General features: G+C 46.4%; 2 protein-coding genes and 1 long non-coding RNA gene across 7 annotated transcripts; all 3 read right to left on the reverse strand.

Moving 5' to 3' along the window:
- Positions 1-1,180: 1,180 nt before the first annotated feature.
- Positions 1,181-6,471, reverse strand: ZC3H10 (zinc finger CCCH-type containing 10). Of its 3 annotated transcripts, none has more exons than XM_037846176.1 (3): positions 6,419-6,471; positions 5,588-5,651; positions 1,181-4,144 (listed from the first exon to the last, which is right to left on the reverse strand). In XM_037846176.1, the coding sequence occupies exon 3, from the start codon at positions 4,090-4,092 to the stop codon at positions 2,785-2,787; it is 1,308 nt and encodes a 435-aa protein (XP_037702104.1). In that variant the 5' UTR covers positions 4,093-4,144; positions 5,588-5,651; positions 6,419-6,471; the 3' UTR covers positions 1,181-2,784. The 3 variants fall into 3 exon arrangements, with proteins under 3 accessions (XP_037702104.1, XP_037702103.1, XP_037702102.1); XM_037846175.1 differs by having other exon boundaries at positions 1,181-4,147; positions 6,419-6,460; XM_037846174.1 differs by lacking the exon at positions 6,419-6,471 and adding an exon at positions 6,082-6,093 and having other exon boundaries at positions 1,181-4,147.
- A 426-nt stretch (positions 6,472-6,897) lies between these two features.
- LOC119542205 lies at positions 6,898-8,044 on the reverse strand. Its single transcript, XR_005218434.1, has 3 exons — positions 7,884-8,044; positions 7,482-7,504; positions 6,898-7,241 (listed from the first exon to the last, which is right to left on the reverse strand). It is a non-coding gene; the product is annotated as an uncharacterized LOC119542205 (long non-coding RNA).
- A 1,490-nt stretch (positions 8,045-9,534) lies between these two features.
- PA2G4 (proliferation-associated 2G4) lies at positions 9,535-17,463 on the reverse strand. Of its 3 annotated transcripts, none has more exons than XM_037847774.1 (13): positions 17,152-17,463; positions 15,091-15,219; positions 14,724-14,829; positions 14,563-14,632; positions 14,231-14,323; positions 12,451-12,514; positions 12,120-12,198; positions 11,924-12,002; positions 11,699-11,832; positions 11,312-11,406; positions 11,053-11,180; positions 10,855-10,908; positions 9,535-10,642 (listed from the first exon to the last, which is right to left on the reverse strand). In XM_037847774.1, the coding sequence occupies exons 1-13, from the start codon at positions 17,237-17,239 to the stop codon at positions 10,577-10,579; spliced, it is 1,185 nt and encodes a 394-aa protein (XP_037703702.1). In that variant the 5' UTR covers positions 17,240-17,463; the 3' UTR covers positions 9,535-10,576. The 3 variants fall into 3 exon arrangements, with proteins under 3 accessions (XP_037703702.1, XP_037703704.1, XP_037703703.1); XM_037847776.1 differs by lacking the exon at positions 17,152-17,463 and adding an exon at positions 15,544-16,985; XM_037847775.1 differs by lacking the exon at positions 17,152-17,463 and adding an exon at positions 15,498-15,516.
- Between the last annotated feature and the right edge of the window lie 347 nt (positions 17,464-17,810).

The raw sequence follows: 17,810 nt of genomic DNA on the forward strand, positions 1-17,810 counted from the left end.
TATCCTCTTAAAACATTACATTCACAAGTGAACACAATACTTAAGTGGTTCCACTTAATGCGGAACATGGTGGGAAAATGCTGTATTTACAAGCCATAGCAATAGCTCTACTACCCTTATGGAGTTCTTAGAAGGGTACCTAGAACATAGCAGGTTCTCAATATTTATTAATTAAGGGCAAACTTTTTAGGCAGGGAAGGGCCCAGAGTTTTCATTAACTCTACTGACAGTCACTTTGAATATTACTATTTCCTTGTGTGACTGTTGATAAACAGGCTCTTTACATGTTTAGCCAAGTTTTTTTTTTTTTTTTTTTTTTGGTTTGCTTTGTTTTGTTTTAAATAAGACACAGTCCTTGGGGGATATTACTAGAGACTTCTATAACGTGAATGTCCTAATCAACACTTACTATGAGTAAAACTCCTCAGTTTTTATTCCATCAAACTCCACTATTAACTGATATATATATATATTATTTATTTATTTTTTTAATCTGCCCTGACATCTGGGAACTGGCCTGACACTTAACAGCTAGGCTTTGGTGGTGTTAGAGGCTGACCTGACACTCACTGTTAGGCCTTCATGTTTTCCTTTAGGGGGCACAACAATCTCACAACGTACCAATATCAAACAGGTCTCTCTGTGATGAAGTGAGAAAAAAAGAACCACTTCATGAAACAAGGTCAGTGTGCAAACCACGAAATACCAAACATCTCCCCTCCCAGCTAACGAGTGACTGCTGCCCCTTTATTGATTACAGCATTAGCCTCACTCTAGTCTGCCCTCCTTCTAGGTAAGATGAAGACACCCAATCATAGAATAGTCCTTACTTCTTTGGTAGCACTCAATCAACATTGAGTCCCTGCTTCCTCAAATCTTCCCCCCAAATCACTTAAAGTTCAAATGCTATAGGTCTTTTTAAATAACTACTTGCTAAGACATACCACAGTTCCCCATGGCCTGTGCTCTTCCTTACTGCAATGACCATTAAACCCAACTTGTTCAAAGAACAAAGGTGTGTTCTTTGTGGTCTTTAGTTGGAGCACATGGAAACAGTACATACTAGGTCTAGTTTCCAAAATCTACTTCTTTAGAGATACTTGGCAAAAAGGAAATATTTTGTCAGGACTTGACTGGAAAGATTTTGTGTAGGTATCTATGATCACAGTCTTCTCTTAAATACTCATAAACCATCTCTTTTAATAATCCAGAATTTCTCCAGAAAACCAACATGAAACTTATCAATGCGTTGTTTCTATAATCCACAAACAGTATTTGTCAACTTTGAGTCTTTAGACCCATACTTTTTTTTTTTTAAATGACCGGCCCTGACCCAGCCCACCATCTCCAACCCCAGATGTAACCTGAGTGATCAACCAGCTGAGAGAGCAGGAGGTAGTAAGAGATATGATGGGGGAGCCAGCTGAGAGAGCAGGAGGTAGCAGGATGTATGATGGGGGAGCATAACCTAGGATCGTTTTCTCTACCCTCAAATCCAGTCTCACTAGACTGGACACCTGAGTTGTTTCCCCTATATCAGCAATTAGGTTCAGCTATCGGAGCCCTTGGCCTTACTGACAACTTAAGTAGAATTAAAACCTCTGGTCCCATGTGGAGGCAGAGGGAAGAGTGGGAGGCTTGTGTCCCAAAAAAAACTATCCTTTCCCCAGCACCTTCCAAGGCTTTAAGGCTTAAGGCATTGGTCACTGAGGAAGGGATGGGGTAGGAGGGACACTACCTGCCATCAACAACTCAGAGAGGCAACTGTCACCTGATCTGCTTTGAGTAAAGGAAGATCTGTCAGCTACATACCATCCCAACTCCATTTCCCAGCACACACACCCTTCTCAGTACCTGCCCCCCTAAATGACCCTAGGAGCCCTGGTTACCAAGGCAATATGGGAATAGCACACTCAAACCAGAAACAGATGGGGCTATTTTAAACTAGACCAGGTGGCTCCAATGTTTTTACCCCACAAAGTGCCTTCCCCACTTGGTCTTTTTCTGGGTCCCTACCCTTCTTCACTGGACTCCATCCAACCCTATGAGGGTGGGATCTCTAGCCCACTGTAGCATGAGATCTACTTACTGCTCCCATCTCCCCACACAGAATATCTAAGTAAGTTTTCACTGCCTCCATTTTTTAAAAATAATTGTTCTTTTATTTCTTTGGAAAGTGGTGGGCCCTGCTCTATGGATTTTCAGGCCAAGCTAAGGTAATGAATGCTCCCTTAGCCTTTGGGCTACTGGAGTACTATGGTCCCCACCTTCCCAGGGGCTCAGGAGCAGTTTCTGTATTGTCCAGCTCAACTGGGCCCCAACATGCCTGAAGGTTCCTATCTGGTCTTTCCTCCTGGCCACCCACTTCCCAATCTTTCCTGGCTCTCCTTCTGGGTAAGTTTCCCCCACCCCCTTTCAAAGCCAGTACTGGAACCTGTGCTGTAGAGAAGAGAGGATAAGATCAGGGATGTCCCCAACTTCCCATCTGGGGACATAGAGCCCCTCAAGTCAGTCCTTCCTCTCTGCTGGCTTCAGTCTGCACTTCCATGCAAGCCCCTTCTGTGAGGCTTGAAGGAAAACGGACAAGAAGACCTTTATGAAAGGGAGGTGAGAGAAAACACACCAGCCCAACCCTTTCTCAGAAGCATACTCTTTGTAGTCTCTTGTCCTCGTTCTTGAGTAAGCCCTTCAGACAGGGCCTGGGAGGGTTAGGCAAGTAGGCAAGTAAGGCCCCCTCTACCACAGCCCTGGAAGGTTATGCCAGGGGAGTATTCAGTAGCCCCATCAGTGAGGTATGGCCGTGATGCGCATGCTCTGGGAAGCAATGGGGTAAGTCACCATGGGGGTGGTGGTGTGGCTCATTGTGATTCCTGCCAAGGGTTGGGCCATCGATACAGCCACAGGGGCCACAGGAGCCACAGATACAGCAACAGGAGCCATGGAGACAGGTGGGGGTGCCATTCCCTGGGCGATTGTTTGAGCCAGAGCAGCTGACAGTGGCGTGATCTCTGGGTTCAAGTGCGGGGGTGGGGGTGGTGGAGCAGCAGGAGGTGCAGCATTAGTTGGGGGAGCAGCTGGAGCTCCAGCAGGGGCCACCAGCTCTTGCTGGGACACAGGGCGGGGCTGTAGAGCCTGGCTGCTGAGAGTAGTATGAGTCTGGGCAATGCCATGGTTAAAAGTGGCCACAGTGCCTACAGTGGGGGCCAGAGTCTGCTCAGTGGCTGGTGCAGTAGAGCTCAGGGTCATGACCTTGGCCTGATTTCGGAACTGGGCATTTTGTTCCAGCAGCACCTCATTGGTGGCCAGCAAGTTGCTGACCTGTTTCTTTAGCTCCTCTACCCGCTTCCTGAGCATGGCATTCTCCTCCTCCAGCAGCCTGCATTCCACCCCTCGGGATGGAGCCAGGCTATATTCATATGATTCAAAATGGGGGCCATCTGGGGGGCAGCATCCACCTCGCCGACGCTTGGGGCCTGGCTCATGATCCTCAAAGCCCCTATCAGGGAGATCATAGATATCATAGAGGTCATGACGTCGTCCTGGAGGGACTGGGCCTGTTGAGCCCCCACCACCAGTGCCTCCTCCACCCCGAGCATCAAACTCAAAATCCCGCTGCAGGTGACGGAATTTGCACTTGGCTCCTCTCTGACAGTCCCCCTTGAGGAAGTCACGGCAGATAGGGACCTCCTCCTTGCCATTTGGTAGGTCAGCCGGTGAAAGGCCCAAGCCGGCTGCCACCTTCTGCCTCAGCCGAAGGGGAAGCTCTCCAGTCTTCTTATAGCCATCTTCATCCTCCTTGGAGCCATGGATGAATCGGCAGTTTGGACGGCTACACTCCTTATTCTGGAAGTCATGGCAAAAGATGAATTCATTTTTGCTCACCCCTAAGTTGGACACCTCACTCATGTCTGGATGGCGATAGCGGCAACGTTTGCCTCGCTTGCACACATTCCTCAGGAAGTCTCTGCAGATGGCATCTGAGCTGGCCCCACCACTGCCTGCCCCTGTCCCACTGGCCTCCTCGCTGCCACCGCCTCCGGGGCCTCCACTGCTGCTTCCAGTGCCGTTGGCATAGCTGTCCCGGTCAGGCATCCTGGTCCCCCCCAACTCAGGGCTTTCTTCTTTTTCTTGCCACCCCTGGTGACTGCTAGGAAAGAGGAGAGCTGTGTCAAACAGGAGTTCTCAGAGAAGCCACCACTCTTCTCCACTATAGAGTAGGGCAGCCCAACAAGAGGCAGGTCAGAGGGACAATGGCTTTGGAGATGTAGAATCTAAGGGACAAGTATTCTGGTTGGAATGTCTGGCTGTAGCTGGCTCATCAGAAGTCCCTCCCAGGGATTTGTGCACCTGGCCTGGGTCAGAACAATTCACACTTGCCTGGCTAACAAAGGAGGGGGGAGTGGGGAGGGAGCTGGGTTGAAGCCACCTCATTTCATTAAAGATGATAAGCTGAGGAGGGGGCGGGGAAAGACCAGTATTGGATTTTATCACCCCTTGAGCTGACTTTATAAAATTATCAAAGTGAAATAGAAACTGCTGTCAGGTCTGAATACACTGAGAGGAGACCAGGAATACTGGCTAAGATGGGCTGGTGAGCTACTTAGGGCTGTGGGTGATGAGGACACTGGTGAGAAAACTCATTTTCATTAATCCCTCTCCCATGGGATCTCAGGTAAGAGCTCTGCAAGCGACAGATCTCTAAACCCCAAGAAATCCTGGGTGAAGAAACTGGTGTCACCATTTGGAGGGCAGTTCCTAAACCTGAGTCATTTTTCAGCATCCTCTCCCTGCCTGCTACTCCAACCCCAGTGAGCCAGCCCCTCACCACTCCCCTCTTAGGGGAGGAGTTTTACAACTGAATCTCTACTTCTAAACCCCAGGTCAAAACCATTTGTGGCAAGGCCAAAGGGGAAGGAAGGAGTTAATTTCATAGGAAGAAATGACCTTTCCCAATTTCACACACACACACACACACACACACACACACACACACACACACACCCCATTCCCTCCCATGGGAAGATTCCACTGACATCAAACCACAATATTCCTCACCCCATAAAGATCTGCTTTATTTACAGACTCCATAAAAGTTTTTTAAATCTCTTCCCAAGAGAGCTCTGGAATGTCAACCCACTGCCCTGGTTCTAACCTTCTCTCCCCACCCAACATTGGGAGTCCCTACTACCACGTGTCTGACTTCCTAAACCTTTCCTTGGCAGTGTTCAGGCTCCCCCTGCTGTCTAAATAGGAAAACTTCAAATCGTTTCCCCTTGAATCTTTCCTGATTTCTCTGGCCTTGACCTCCCTGAAATTGCCTAAAATGAATAGACCAGACCAAAGGCTTGAATTACAAGAAAATCTGTAAAAAGAAGGGTTCTTTTCCTCCAAAAGGAAGTAGCCCCAGAATAACAGAAACAATCACGGAGAGGGAAGGTAAAAGGGAAGATACAAACAAAAGGAAAATGACCAGGTGAAGAATAAATGCCATTTATCCAAGCCTGACTCATGTTGCAAGTCCCACAAAAAAACAGATAATTATATATGATACTGCTTCCCACCCAACGCTCCCAGGATTGTTTGATACCTGAGGTAGCTCAGGTGAAGTCCGGGACTCCTGTGGGTCTCCACCTCCACATCACTGCTGGGTTCTGAACAGGAAAAAAGAAACACTTGGGTGGGAGAAGAGATAAGAGTGGAGGACTAAGGGGTGATTGTGACAAGAATGAAGTCTGACAAAATGGCAAGAGCTCTGGGCACTTCAAGATTTCATTAGGGTTCAAACTGCATTTTATCTGTCAAAAGGGAGAAGTCACCAGTAAGAAGAGTGAGGGATAAAACCAATTTGGAGGGGTTGGGATGATGGGTTGGAAAACAAGTCCTGAGTGAAAAAAGGGTGAGGGGCCTCTGCTTCAAGATGAAAAAGGATGTGGGGATCAGAGCCCGAAGTAGGGTTGGAGTCAGGAATGCCGAATGCAAGGGCAGGGGCTGACACTGCAACAGGATGGCAGATTAGACTTGGGGGCGTATTATGACGCTTCGCAACACCCCGGAGTTTGCAGATAAGTCCTAGGAGTTTACCCCCAGCAAGTCTTCTAGCTTGGTAGGTTCGGTGAAGTGTCGCCGGCGTTCAGCCGTGAACTAAGAGAGTAAGACACTAAGGGGGCATGAAGTTAAACGGGAAGGGGGACTCCAGGTGACATCAAGCTGAGGGGATGGGCAGGGCTGTGACGTCACGGAGCTGGCGTTTGCTTGCGAAGCGGGGTCAGTCAGAAAAAGGACTCGGTCCCGGGGTGTGAGGAAGAGCCAGCTCGACCTTAGGGGGCCATGCGTGGCCCCTGCTGAGGCCAGCCGCTAGGCCGGCCCCGACTCCTCCCCTACGGGCGCGGCCTCCATCTAAGTCTCCCGCCTCCCTCACCTGCCGCCGCCGCCGTAGTTGCTGCTGCCGCCTGCCGGTCCTCTAGCTTCGACAAAGAGCCGCCCACCCTATCATCCTTCCGCTTCCTGCGGAAAAGACGCTCTAGCTACCAGACCCGGAACCATACTCTATGGTGCGCAAAGCACTGCGCGACAAGCCGACAAAGCTCCCAGTAAGCATTGCGTATCACCATGGTAACCAATCCTGCCAGTGTCGGAAGGCCCCCAAAGGCAACCCGCCACCGCATAGACCTGCCAATGGGGAAGATCCAGTGTTTGCCCCAAAATTGCACCACCCTTTAAACTACCTCTAGGCTCGCACTATAGTTTTCCCCAACAGAAGGAACTACCCAATTATCTAGCACAGGGTCAGATGCTGCTCGCACCCCAAGCCCAGTAGCCTCCACAGCACCACAAGGCACACTGCACTAAGATTCCCCACCCAATGGAACCGTAAAAACCACGTAAGAGACAAAACAATTTGATTCTTCAGCCAAGACAGCAGAAGAGATGATTTATTGTACGTGTTACATTGGGCCACAACTGAGAACAGAACTAGTCCAGAATGTCACAGGTCCAGGGAAAAGGACCAAAAGGGACTGCTTTGGTACAATCAAGGTGGGTCTCTCAGAGGTCTTCGTGGAAGATGGACAATGTTGGAAGTTCTAGGTCTATTGAGAGAGAAGTTCGAGACAGTAGCCTGCAGTCAACAACTTGTATCAGCATCCCCGGCCTCTGGCATTCCATATTTCTGCTCCCCAGGTCTCCACACGCTAATGGTTTACTTGGACCTCTGCCTCATCTTTCTCCTTTTGCGCTTCAGCCTGGAAAGTAGACAAAATAAACCCGAGTTCAGTCTTTCCTTCCAACCTCAGACGACACGCACACACAATACATTAATGGTAAAATGAATAAGCGTGACAAATTGTCAATTTCTGGCTCTGGCAAGTCAATGCTCTTACTTTTCACCCAAAATTCACTGAGACTTCCAAATCAAATGTTTCTCCCACGTTTTGTGGAAAGTTTTCCACTTCTCTCCTCTCGTGGTAGCAGTCTTAACATACCTGCGCATTCGCTTCTTCCTCCACTGGCAAACGGTCATAAGAGGTAGAGAATAAAACGAGAAATCAGTAATTTCAGTAACAGGCTTAGGTAAGGATGTTTAGAGCAGTCTCTTGATCAAATATGAACGCTTAATCGCAGTAATCGCATCAATTATTTTAACACCCTCCCTACACCCCAGCCCGCGATGCAAGCCCAGTAGCCAGGGTGCGTTTTACCCCTGCCCTCTCCGCAAAGCGCCTACCCCCGCTTCCCCTGCTACTTCCCAAACTCTCCTTTCTGTCTCAGTAGCTCTTGGATACACTGAAAACCCAACGGTTCGGGAACCATGGCGGACTCCCCCGCCTGCGTCTGCCCCCACTTGCAAATCCCTATCGCCCAGCTCCCTATTCCGGACCCCTCACCTTGGCTCTCATGGCGCGGAGGTTCCTACTGGGAAAGAGAAAAAGGCGACAGTTAGGAAGATGGTAAGTACAGAGACCAGATGTTTGTAGATTGTACGCGGAACCCAAGCACACCGAACACCTACCGAGCAAAATGGCGATAAGGCCGAAAAAGAGACAGTGGCCCGCCTACAGCTTTTTAATAGCGCTCTTAGTGTCGTCACTTCCGCTATTCAGCCCTCCCGGAGGGCGGGGTTGCTCGAGGGTAGGTACAATGGCGTGTGGCTCCTTTCAGTTTCCGGTAAATGGTTGAGTTACTGAGGAAAAAAGACGCCCGTTTGCCAGAAGGTCTCTTGGAAAACACAGTGTGTTGAATTCGAGTCATTTCAACATGTGTAACTCTCTTTTCCAGTGTGGGACCAAGAAAAGGATGACTTCCGCTCTTTCTCATTGCCTCGAGGGAGTTAGTTTCCTGGCAAAACCTTTCATTTTAGTATGGATTGGTGCAAACTGTTCCAAAATTCCCAATTTGTTTGACTGCTTTGCCTTACTTTCGGAATTAAATTGTTGCAGGGAGGTTCCACCTCGGAGCTTCCGGAGCTCCTAAGATATCAGAACATGGAAAGATACAAAGTGGGGTGACGAAAGCTGTCATACTACAAAACTCTACTAATCGAATGAGTGAAATAGCAGACTAAGGTCTTCCCCAATACCTGAGGCAAAATGTCACTAGATATTACTGGCCATAATGCATCGTTTGTTCAGAAAACGTTTCAGCGATTCTACCCCTACTTAAGAATGAAAATCAAACCAATGTACACAGGAGAAGCAAGGATTAGCTTAATCTTCTCCAGGGCAAGAAAAAGGCTCAAATCAGAAGCACCTGAATACAAATAGATCCCCAAGGATTTGGCTACAGGAAGTATGAGTTATGAAAGATTTTTAAGATACTGTAAGATATTGCATTTTGAGTTGTTATAATCCTTCCTCCCTTTTGGCAGTTTCTTTTTAGTACTTATACAACATTTCATTTTTTAAACTCTGGAATAACAAAAATTTTTAAATGTAGTGTCCTTCTTCCACATGTGTGAATAGTTCTAGTATTACCACTATTAGAGTATCACAAGTTTCTGAAAACAGAATATAAAAAATTTTAAAATTCTACAATGATTTAAAAGTCCATTGAGATTTCAACTGCTGATTCCCTGCTTGTCTACAAACTATGAGAGGGCCTGTGTCCAGTCTTGTTCATTGTAGTGTCTCCAGGTCAGCAGGGCTTTACATGTATTAAGATAGTCAAATATAACAAGTTACTATCTAATCAGTCTCGCCCTGGAAAACAGCATAATACTAAAAAGGCATTCTTCCTGACTCCCTAAATCAAAATAAACACTTGTATAGTCTTTATTTTTTTTTACAGTGTGTCCTAGTCCCAATCAAGTGTCAGCAGCAAGTGGTACATTTCTAGTTTTAAAAACTAAATGACCATCAAGCCTCCGTCTCCTGTAATTTCCTGTATCTTAATTCAGAAAATTCAGAACTTGTCTTCTCTAACCCTAAGTATTCCTTAATTTAGAAAGGTAGAATATGGCACTGTAGAAAAACAGTTCCAATTGGTCATCACATTAACTGCGCCCCCCAATTTCATCAAATAATAGCATACAGAGACAGATCATTGTGAGCAAATCCAAATTTATTTTAACACCATCTCATTTATGATGTGTTTAAAAACCTCATAAATTAGTAGGAGCCCTCGTTCCCTGGGACAACATGCCAGAGGTACTGAAATTCATCACCTTCCTTTCCAACTCCCCAGCAATTCATCCAAGTCCACAGCTTCAGAAAGCCAGTTGTCTCTTCAGTCTGCTCCTCTGGTTCCTGGTATTTCTTTCAAGGGGAGAGGTCAAAATATCTCAAACAGAGGACAAAATAAGACTTGAGCTTCCAGCTCAGGTTTGTGTAAGATGGAACAAAGGAAGAACCCACTGACTCCACAGAAAAGGACAAGGTTCAGATGGATTATTCCTTATAGCTTTGTGAAAATGGAGGAAAAAATCCTGCAGAACAAAAATGACTAAGATTTACAAATGAGGATACATTTCATAGTTGAGAATCCCTTGGTAAATGCAGGCTCCAGCTCCTAAAAATGGGAGGGGCCTGACTAGACAGGCTGGATCAGAAGAGGAATTGGCCACATTGAATAAAAACAATCTGAAGAATAGCTCTTCTATTTTGAGGCCAGATAAAATACTTGAAGGAGTGGGGAAAAAGGAAAAAGCCCCAACAGATGGGAAAATGCTGACATTGGAGTGGTATAAAAATTTCAGCTGAGTTTTTAATGGCGGTGGCTGATTTAGCCTCCTCCCTGTTCTGTCGTAGGGCCACAAACCTTGACCAAGCAGAGTAGTAGAAAAAGGCTAGAAAGAGGGGCTTGAAGACGATGGATTTTGACTCCTGATTTTATTATTCAATCTCTTTTTCTATTTAAAGTAGTCTTCGGTGGCTGGGAAGACTGGCCTCCCAAGACCAGAGTCAGTTGGAGCTGGTTGTTGTTGGAAGGGGGTGAGTGGGTTGGGGGACTGGAATGGGGGCAGGGAGACCCCGCTCTGCTGGCGGTCCTGGGTGGAGAAGACAAAATGCACTTCACAGAGCCTGGGGTGTAGAGGGAAGGGGATGAGGCAGGAGTGGCAAGCTGGGGAGATGGGACCCACACCTCAGTCCCCAGCATCATTCTCTTCTAGTGTTTCCCCACTGGTGGCATTCTCTGCAGTCTTGGAGGCCTGTATTTGGTGAAAGGAAAGATAAGATTGATCAGTTGCTAACTATTTGGGGTAGTATCTGGGGAACCAAAGACAAAAATATCTTAACCCTCTAGGTCAGGACTGAGATGGGAGAAAATAAGGACACACAGAAATCTACAGCCCACCATCAAGGAAAGTGTAATAGAGAGGGATATGGTTCACCCTGACAGAGAGGGATGATCATAACATACCTTCTTTTTTTTCTTTTTCTGGGTTTTCCGACTTGCAGAACTCTGGAGGAGGGCCTGGAAAATAGGAGGAAGGCAACAAATTTGAAGAAAACACAAAGTGTTACTCTCAGTGTGGTAACTCTTTTCAGGACTTTGCTGACATTAAGCCCTTACTCCCAGGCAAGTGCCATGTGCTGACCACTTTCCATCCACACTAACCTTTAGCTCTGCATCCTGGACCTCCATTTCAGACTTGTAGAGGTCAGGCTCGAAGGGACCACTGGTTATCCGCATGGGACCATTGGGCATGAGTAGAACTGTAAATTTAAACTGGGCAACAAATTCACCTATGGGGAAAATGAAGTGCTTTGATAAAATGTTCCTTCCACATACACAGACACTCTTTTCCCGAAATTATAGGGAGGAGGGTACTATATAATCAAGGGGCTATGACATGAAACTACTTCTTGAAACTTACCCTCCTTCTCATAGAGAACATTAAATGGTTGTAGCAGTTCATGTTTGGCGCACTCTACCACCCCCATTCGGGCCTTCTTCTCATCTTCAAATGCTCTAGTAGGGGAAGAAGAATTTATGTATCCTTAACCCCCCTCAAATCTTATCATTTTGCTCATGCTTTTAAACAACTCCTACCCTCAGGCTAGAAATTATTCTTAGGATTGCTCTTTTCCATTACCTTTAATGATGGAAAAGAGCAAGCGAGAGAGAGCGAGTGTGTGTGTATGTGTATACTATAAGTTTAGGCAGGAGAGGAGAGGAAGAGAGAGATGAGAGAGGGAAAGTATTCCCGGTATGGTCTATGAGTAAGACTGCTTCCAAGTCCTGTCTTTGCTAAGGGCAGTACCTTAAAGTAAATGGCATGGCATCGAAACGTCTTTCCACCTCACTGAAGAAGGCACGTGAAGTTTTCATTTTCAGGCCATATTGTTTAGAGGGGTCTCGTTTGTAAATGGTAGTTCTCTGTCCTGCATCCTTAGCCTAAAAGAGAAGTTAGGTCACTTTTGATCTGGTGCTCTTTCAACAAATCCCAAGTTGGCCCTTCTTACTAGCTCGGGTAAAGTGTCCTCACCTTGCCCTCTCCTGAGCTGACAAGTACATCCACAGCATATACTTCATGTACCTCAAATTCAGCCTTTTCATGATCCTTCCTAAAAGGAGTACAGGGAAAGGGAACCATTAAAAGCAGTAAGTCGTTCCTGGGAATTTGGAAGAAAAATTGATGACTGTCTGGTATGGTGGAAGATGAGGGGTGGACTGGCACCTACTTCTGCTGATCTGTGGGGTTCTGGATAATGGTTTTCTCTCCATCAATGACATGCTGCTTCAGTTGGTGTGACAGCATACCTGTAGACAGGACAAAGCCCATGGTACCAGTCATCTGGAATCCAAAAAGATTTCCTAATCCACCCACCTAGGTAGTTTGATGGGCCAGGCAATGAGAAAAAAGTGCCTGCCTGGCTTTGGAAGCACTGGGCACTGAAGTTTCTGGCCTAGACTGAGCTAGAGCCAGGATGGGTATCCAATGGAATAAAAGTCTTAATTCTGCTATACCATTCATTCTTAGACCCTCACCCCTCAAGATATCTGAGATCTCACCTTCTATTGGCGTGCAATTAAATGAATGGGCAACTTTGTTCCAGGCTTCTGTCACTTGTGTGTTCTACAAGTACAAAATTAAATAAAAAGTGAGATATCAGAGGCTATTAAGCCTCCATTATGGGAATAAAGAATACAGAAGAGCTGAATTCTAATATCCTCCACCTAGGGCGGTGATTCTCATTGTTCTTTCATTTCAGAGCCCATACCTTCCTTTTGTATATCATTTTATCAAACATTTTCACAAAGATGATCTAATTAGACAATTCTCAAAGGTGAACACGGCAGATCTATAACCCAATCTAATAAAATATGGGGAAATGGAAGCTCAGAAAGGTTAAATGACTTGCCAAGGTTAAATAAGCATTAAGTGGAAGAACCTGGTCATAATATCTCAGGTTTTCTGATGTCAAAGTCCAGTGTTTATTTCCACTATACCTGGCATTCTAACTGTTGAGAGGAGAGAGAAAACTCAAACATGATCTTATTCTCTAAGTTACGGTTCTTATACAAAGAGAAAAGTGAAAAATCATAGCTAATATTTATTGAACAGTTATGTGCCAGGTACCATGCTAAGCACTTTACATGGAGTGTTCCAACTGTCACAACAATCCTGTGAAAGTAAAGCACTATTTTATTTTTTCCATTTTACAGATGAGGAAATTTGAGCTCAAAGTTATTTTAAAACAGTAAGGGGCAGTAATAGGGTATGAACCCAGACAGTCTAATTTTACAGCTATATATTAGCCACTTCACGACACTGCCTTCCTGTGAAAACACAGAGTAATAAATATATAAATAATAAAATAAATGTGCAAAATTCAATAGCTAACACGAGTGCTTACTATGTACCTGGCACTGTCCAAAGTGCTTTATATCAGCTCCATGAAGTAGATACCATTATAGTCCTCATTTGACTGATAAGGAAATGAAGACACAGAAGGAGTAAATTTAAAAATAATGCAATTAAGTAATAACGGGGATGAACTACGAATTCATTAAAAGCAAAGAATGAGGAGCAAGAGAGCACAGAAAAGGAGAGGGCAAAAAAGGACAAAGCTTTAACTATTGAACAGGTCTCTGGAAGTTTGAGTGTCAGAGAAATGTTTCCACTGACAATCTAACATGCTTAACTGTATTAACTCATGAGAACCTTATGATCACCAGGCTTCTTAATACTGTCTTGCAAAGCACAGAACTAATTTTTGGCTCTCTTTGGCCTTGGTTTACTGGTACTATTACCTCTCTCTCCTGCCCTTTTTTATGATTTTACTTTTGTTTTAAAAGTTTTACAATTAAATGAGTTTTCGTATCTGTGTTTTATTGTAAGCTACTCAAATTATTTTGGGGAAAGAAGCACATAGAAACATAAAAAAGGAAGGATCTCTAGGAAGATCCTTCTATGAGGAAGGGACCATATATCCCCACATAACTCATACAGTACTGTCTACAGTAGGCACTCAAAAAGTGTTAACTGCTGATTAGTGTTAAGCTCTTTAATTCTTGTCTCTTTTAAGAAATCTCACCCTAAGATGTAGCTAATAAGAAAACAGCTGCTGTCATTTTTTTTTAAACAATAAGGAGGCTATGGAGAAGTTGGCAGTTCAATATACAATAGCGAAAAAACAAAACAAACAAACTATATATATACACACACACATGTATATACATACACACACACACACACATATATACATATACATACATATATATCCATATCCACAATAGCTGTAGGTGCCTAATCCATCTTTGGCTTCTAGAGTTGAACTAAACAACTTACTTGGTTTCCAGGTTTGACCAGGCGTAAGGCAGCCTCAGCACAAAGGTGAGCTGCCTTAATGACATCTGCTTTCCGCCCTGTTACTGGGGTCCCCTGTAGAGAAGAGAATTCTGTCAATGCCTTCTTGGGAAGCTCTTCAACTCATGTGGTCATTCAGTTAATATCGGTATGCCTATTATGCAATGCCAGTCAACAAGCAGGAAAGAAAGCAACCTTTCTCCTTCTGCTTCTCTAGAGACTCTGAAAACTTATGTGGTAGGGAGGGGAGGTAAATGGCAATGCATGACCCCCCACACAAGTTGAACAGAAAGAGTTCAAGGCAGGCCACCTACCTTAGCTGCGTCAACCACAAAAGTGTGAGCCACATTAGCGATGAAACCATCCACATGGACCCCAAGGTCACTGAAAGGCAAGAACAGAGTACAGTGCTAGGAATTGGCACTATGTAAGTGCTTAGGAAGAAGACAAGTGGTCTAAATTGGTTTAAGCTTACATTTTTACCAAGTCACCTTCCTTAAGAATATAGTCCTGGTCGCTCTTCAAAGGGGAGAAGTGACATACACAGTTATTTACTGAAATGCTGGTGGGAAAGGCAATACCTGTAAAAAAAGAATCATTATCAGCCTTACTTACCCAGCACTCTCTCTCGGAACCCTGATGACCCTCAAACAAAAGGAAGGATTTTCTTCAGGTCTTAAGTTTAATCAGTTTGAGTTGGGTAGGAAATTGCTTATATCCCACCTGCCATTCCAAATAATGCATAGCTGGTATGGGGGTTGATCATTAAAATGGAAAACAAAACAAACAAACACAAAAACCATGCAGGACCTCATAGGACTTTTTTTTTTTTTTTTTTTTACCTTTCTTCATTTCCTTTTCTTTCTTGAAGATTTTCCCTGTTTCTTCCATAATCATGGCATCACCTTTCTCACACAGGCTTAGTACCGACACACCTGAGCTGGATGCTTCCACCAAAGACCGAAGTACCCCTGGTGACAGAATCCCACCATGTCAACTCTGCAGTGTTGTCCAGTTACCACCCAAGTAATACCCAGAAGCTGGACTTGGGGTTCTTAATACTCCCAAGTTACACTGCCCTGAGGCTGAAAAAGGGACCACGTTTTGCCTCTTGGAATGTACCTACCTCTAATTTCTAATTTCTACCTTCCTTTCCTAAAAAAGGTCATCATTCCCTTACATAATTTGACAACCGGATATACACAATCTGTCTCCCTAAACAAGGCCTTAGACTTCCCAAAGATGATACCTTTAATGTGGTGGGACAAAGTTTATGAACTTCAGGGGGCTCTTACCAAGGTATACCACATACTTGCAGCAGCAGACCGGAAGACATTTATAAGCGTCAGGGACAGCAGAAAGGTAGAGCTGCTGACTCCAAGCTGATGCATTGTTAAATGTTGCCTTCTTCCCTTCTCAGATACCCCACTTAGGTGTTAATAATCTCAATTTATGGAGACTTATTTCTTCAAAAAAAGTATACAAGCCAATGGGGCAAAATCCAAGGTCCCTGGGCTTTAACAGGTTCATGATTTAGCGATCAGCTTATCTCAAAGAGGTATGTGATCCAAAAAAGTTCCAAAGCTGGAATCTGAAATCACAAGTGCCTCAGAAATTATAAATTGCAAGAGAGAGAAACTTCTCTTTCTGACTCAAACACTAATATCATATTCTAAAAAAGTACCAAAATGTCCATTGTGCTAATATTAAATACAAACACTAAATGTCTATTGTGTTAATGAAGCATTTTTTCTGTTCACTGAGTGCCCTCTCCATGACTCATCCTGAACTACAGGTTAGATTTTTGAGATCTAGCCACAGAACCAAAGGTTTACCTAAGTGCCTTCTCCTCAACTATCTTTTCTGCCAAAACCAATAAAAAATTAAATGACAAGTAGTTGTCCCCCTAACTGGGTTTAAAAAGGAAAGGTGAACTGGAAAGAGAGCAAACAGAAAGTGAGACACCTGCCTAGTGTGGTAGGCAGCTGGTGAGAAAGCACAGTCCTATAAGGAGGGCTTCTGACAATCCTGAAATCAGTACCCCCCCCTTCCAAATAACTAGAGCTTGCTTATTCTGACAGGAGGGAGCCCTCAGAGATGCCAAGTTCCTGAGAACAATCAAGTTTTCCGGCTAATCAAGGCTATCTGGAGACTGGCGGGTTGGTAGTAATGAATAACTTCTACATAAGCCAGATAAATCTCCAAGAGTTGGTTAGAAGCTCCAGGGGTGACCTCCAACGGTCTCCTGAGCTGGCCGAAGTGTAGAAGGGGATCCCGACTAGGGAAGGAGTTGAAGCAAAGAAGGAAAGAGTCCAGCAAAGCACGTGGTGGGAAAGCTGGTGTCAGGAACAGAAGAGCAGGGAGAAGGGAGCCAGCGATCCGCACCGGACCCGGCAACACGTGTCGGCTCGGCTCCTGACGCCCGGGAGCCGCGACAAAACAGAGGGGTGCTTCTGTAGCCAACAGCTGGGCGCTTCCTTTTCGAGGTGGCCTCGCCATTGCGAGAATCAAAGGAAGCAGGGACCCAGACCGAAGCCAGCCTATCCCGGTCCCAGGACAGCACCATTTCCTTGATGCCCAGAGGGCCAAAGGGCTGGGAAGCGCCCTGCCTCCTTACGAACGACCTAGGGTCCGGGCCGGCTGGGGGACCCACTCTGCGCTGTTCCCGGCCGTCGGCCCGCACGCACTTCCACAGACTCCAACCCAGGCCTGGCAGCTCAGTTTTCAGGCACGGCTCTGGGTCTTCCCACCACGCCGCCTCCAGCGGACCGGCGTGCCCCCCCACCTCCCAGTAGCTCATTCCGCGCGACCCCGCCACTCCAGCCCCATCAGAGACAGTCTGGCCTCTCCCTCTTGCCTCGCCCCCTCGGCCTCAAACCCCGGACCCGTGAGGCCGCACTCACGGTTGGCGATGTCGCCCCCCATCTTATACTTGGTCACGACCAGGTCCTCGGCGATAGTTTGCTCTTGCTGCTCGTCCTCGCCCGACATCTTCCCACCACCACCACCACAGTCTGGTTTCCCCTGAGTCGCTGCCTCTGCCTCCCTCCCCAGCCGCAGGCTGTAGCCAGAGCTCCCCTCGATCTGCGAGCTGAGAGCGAGCGAAAGCGCGAGCAAGCAAGGGAGCGGGCAGGCAGGCAGGCGAGAGGCAGAAGCTGCGAGCGCGCGGGCTGTGGTACAGGGTACGCTGGGACAACGAGTTCTTTCCTCTGCCAGTCTCTAGCCGCCCTTGTGGACTCATAAACTACAATTCCCAGCGTGCCTCTCGCGTCCCTAAACCAGGCCCTGGGGCCTTGCCCTCCAAGAGTCTTGCACGCCGGAATCGCCCAGCACGCTGGGAAGGGTCAGGCACCGGCGGGAAGGCGGAGCCGTTGGGGAGCATGAGGGGAAGCGTGGTCTCTCCCGGAAAAACCACAGCTACCAAGAGCGCGGAGCGAGAGCGCGTAATAGAGGAGGGCGGGCGGAGAAGGGGCGGAGCCACGGCGGAGAAATGGGTTTGGAGGCCGAAGGGCAGGGTGGAGCGAGGCGGCGGGGTAGTGTCTACGACGAGGGCGGTGACGCT

This window comes from Choloepus didactylus, chromosome 8 (assembly GCF_015220235.1).
Source record: "Choloepus didactylus isolate mChoDid1 chromosome 8, mChoDid1.pri, whole genome shotgun sequence".
Taxonomy (NCBI): Eukaryota; Metazoa; Chordata; class Mammalia; order Pilosa; family Megalonychidae; genus Choloepus; species Choloepus didactylus.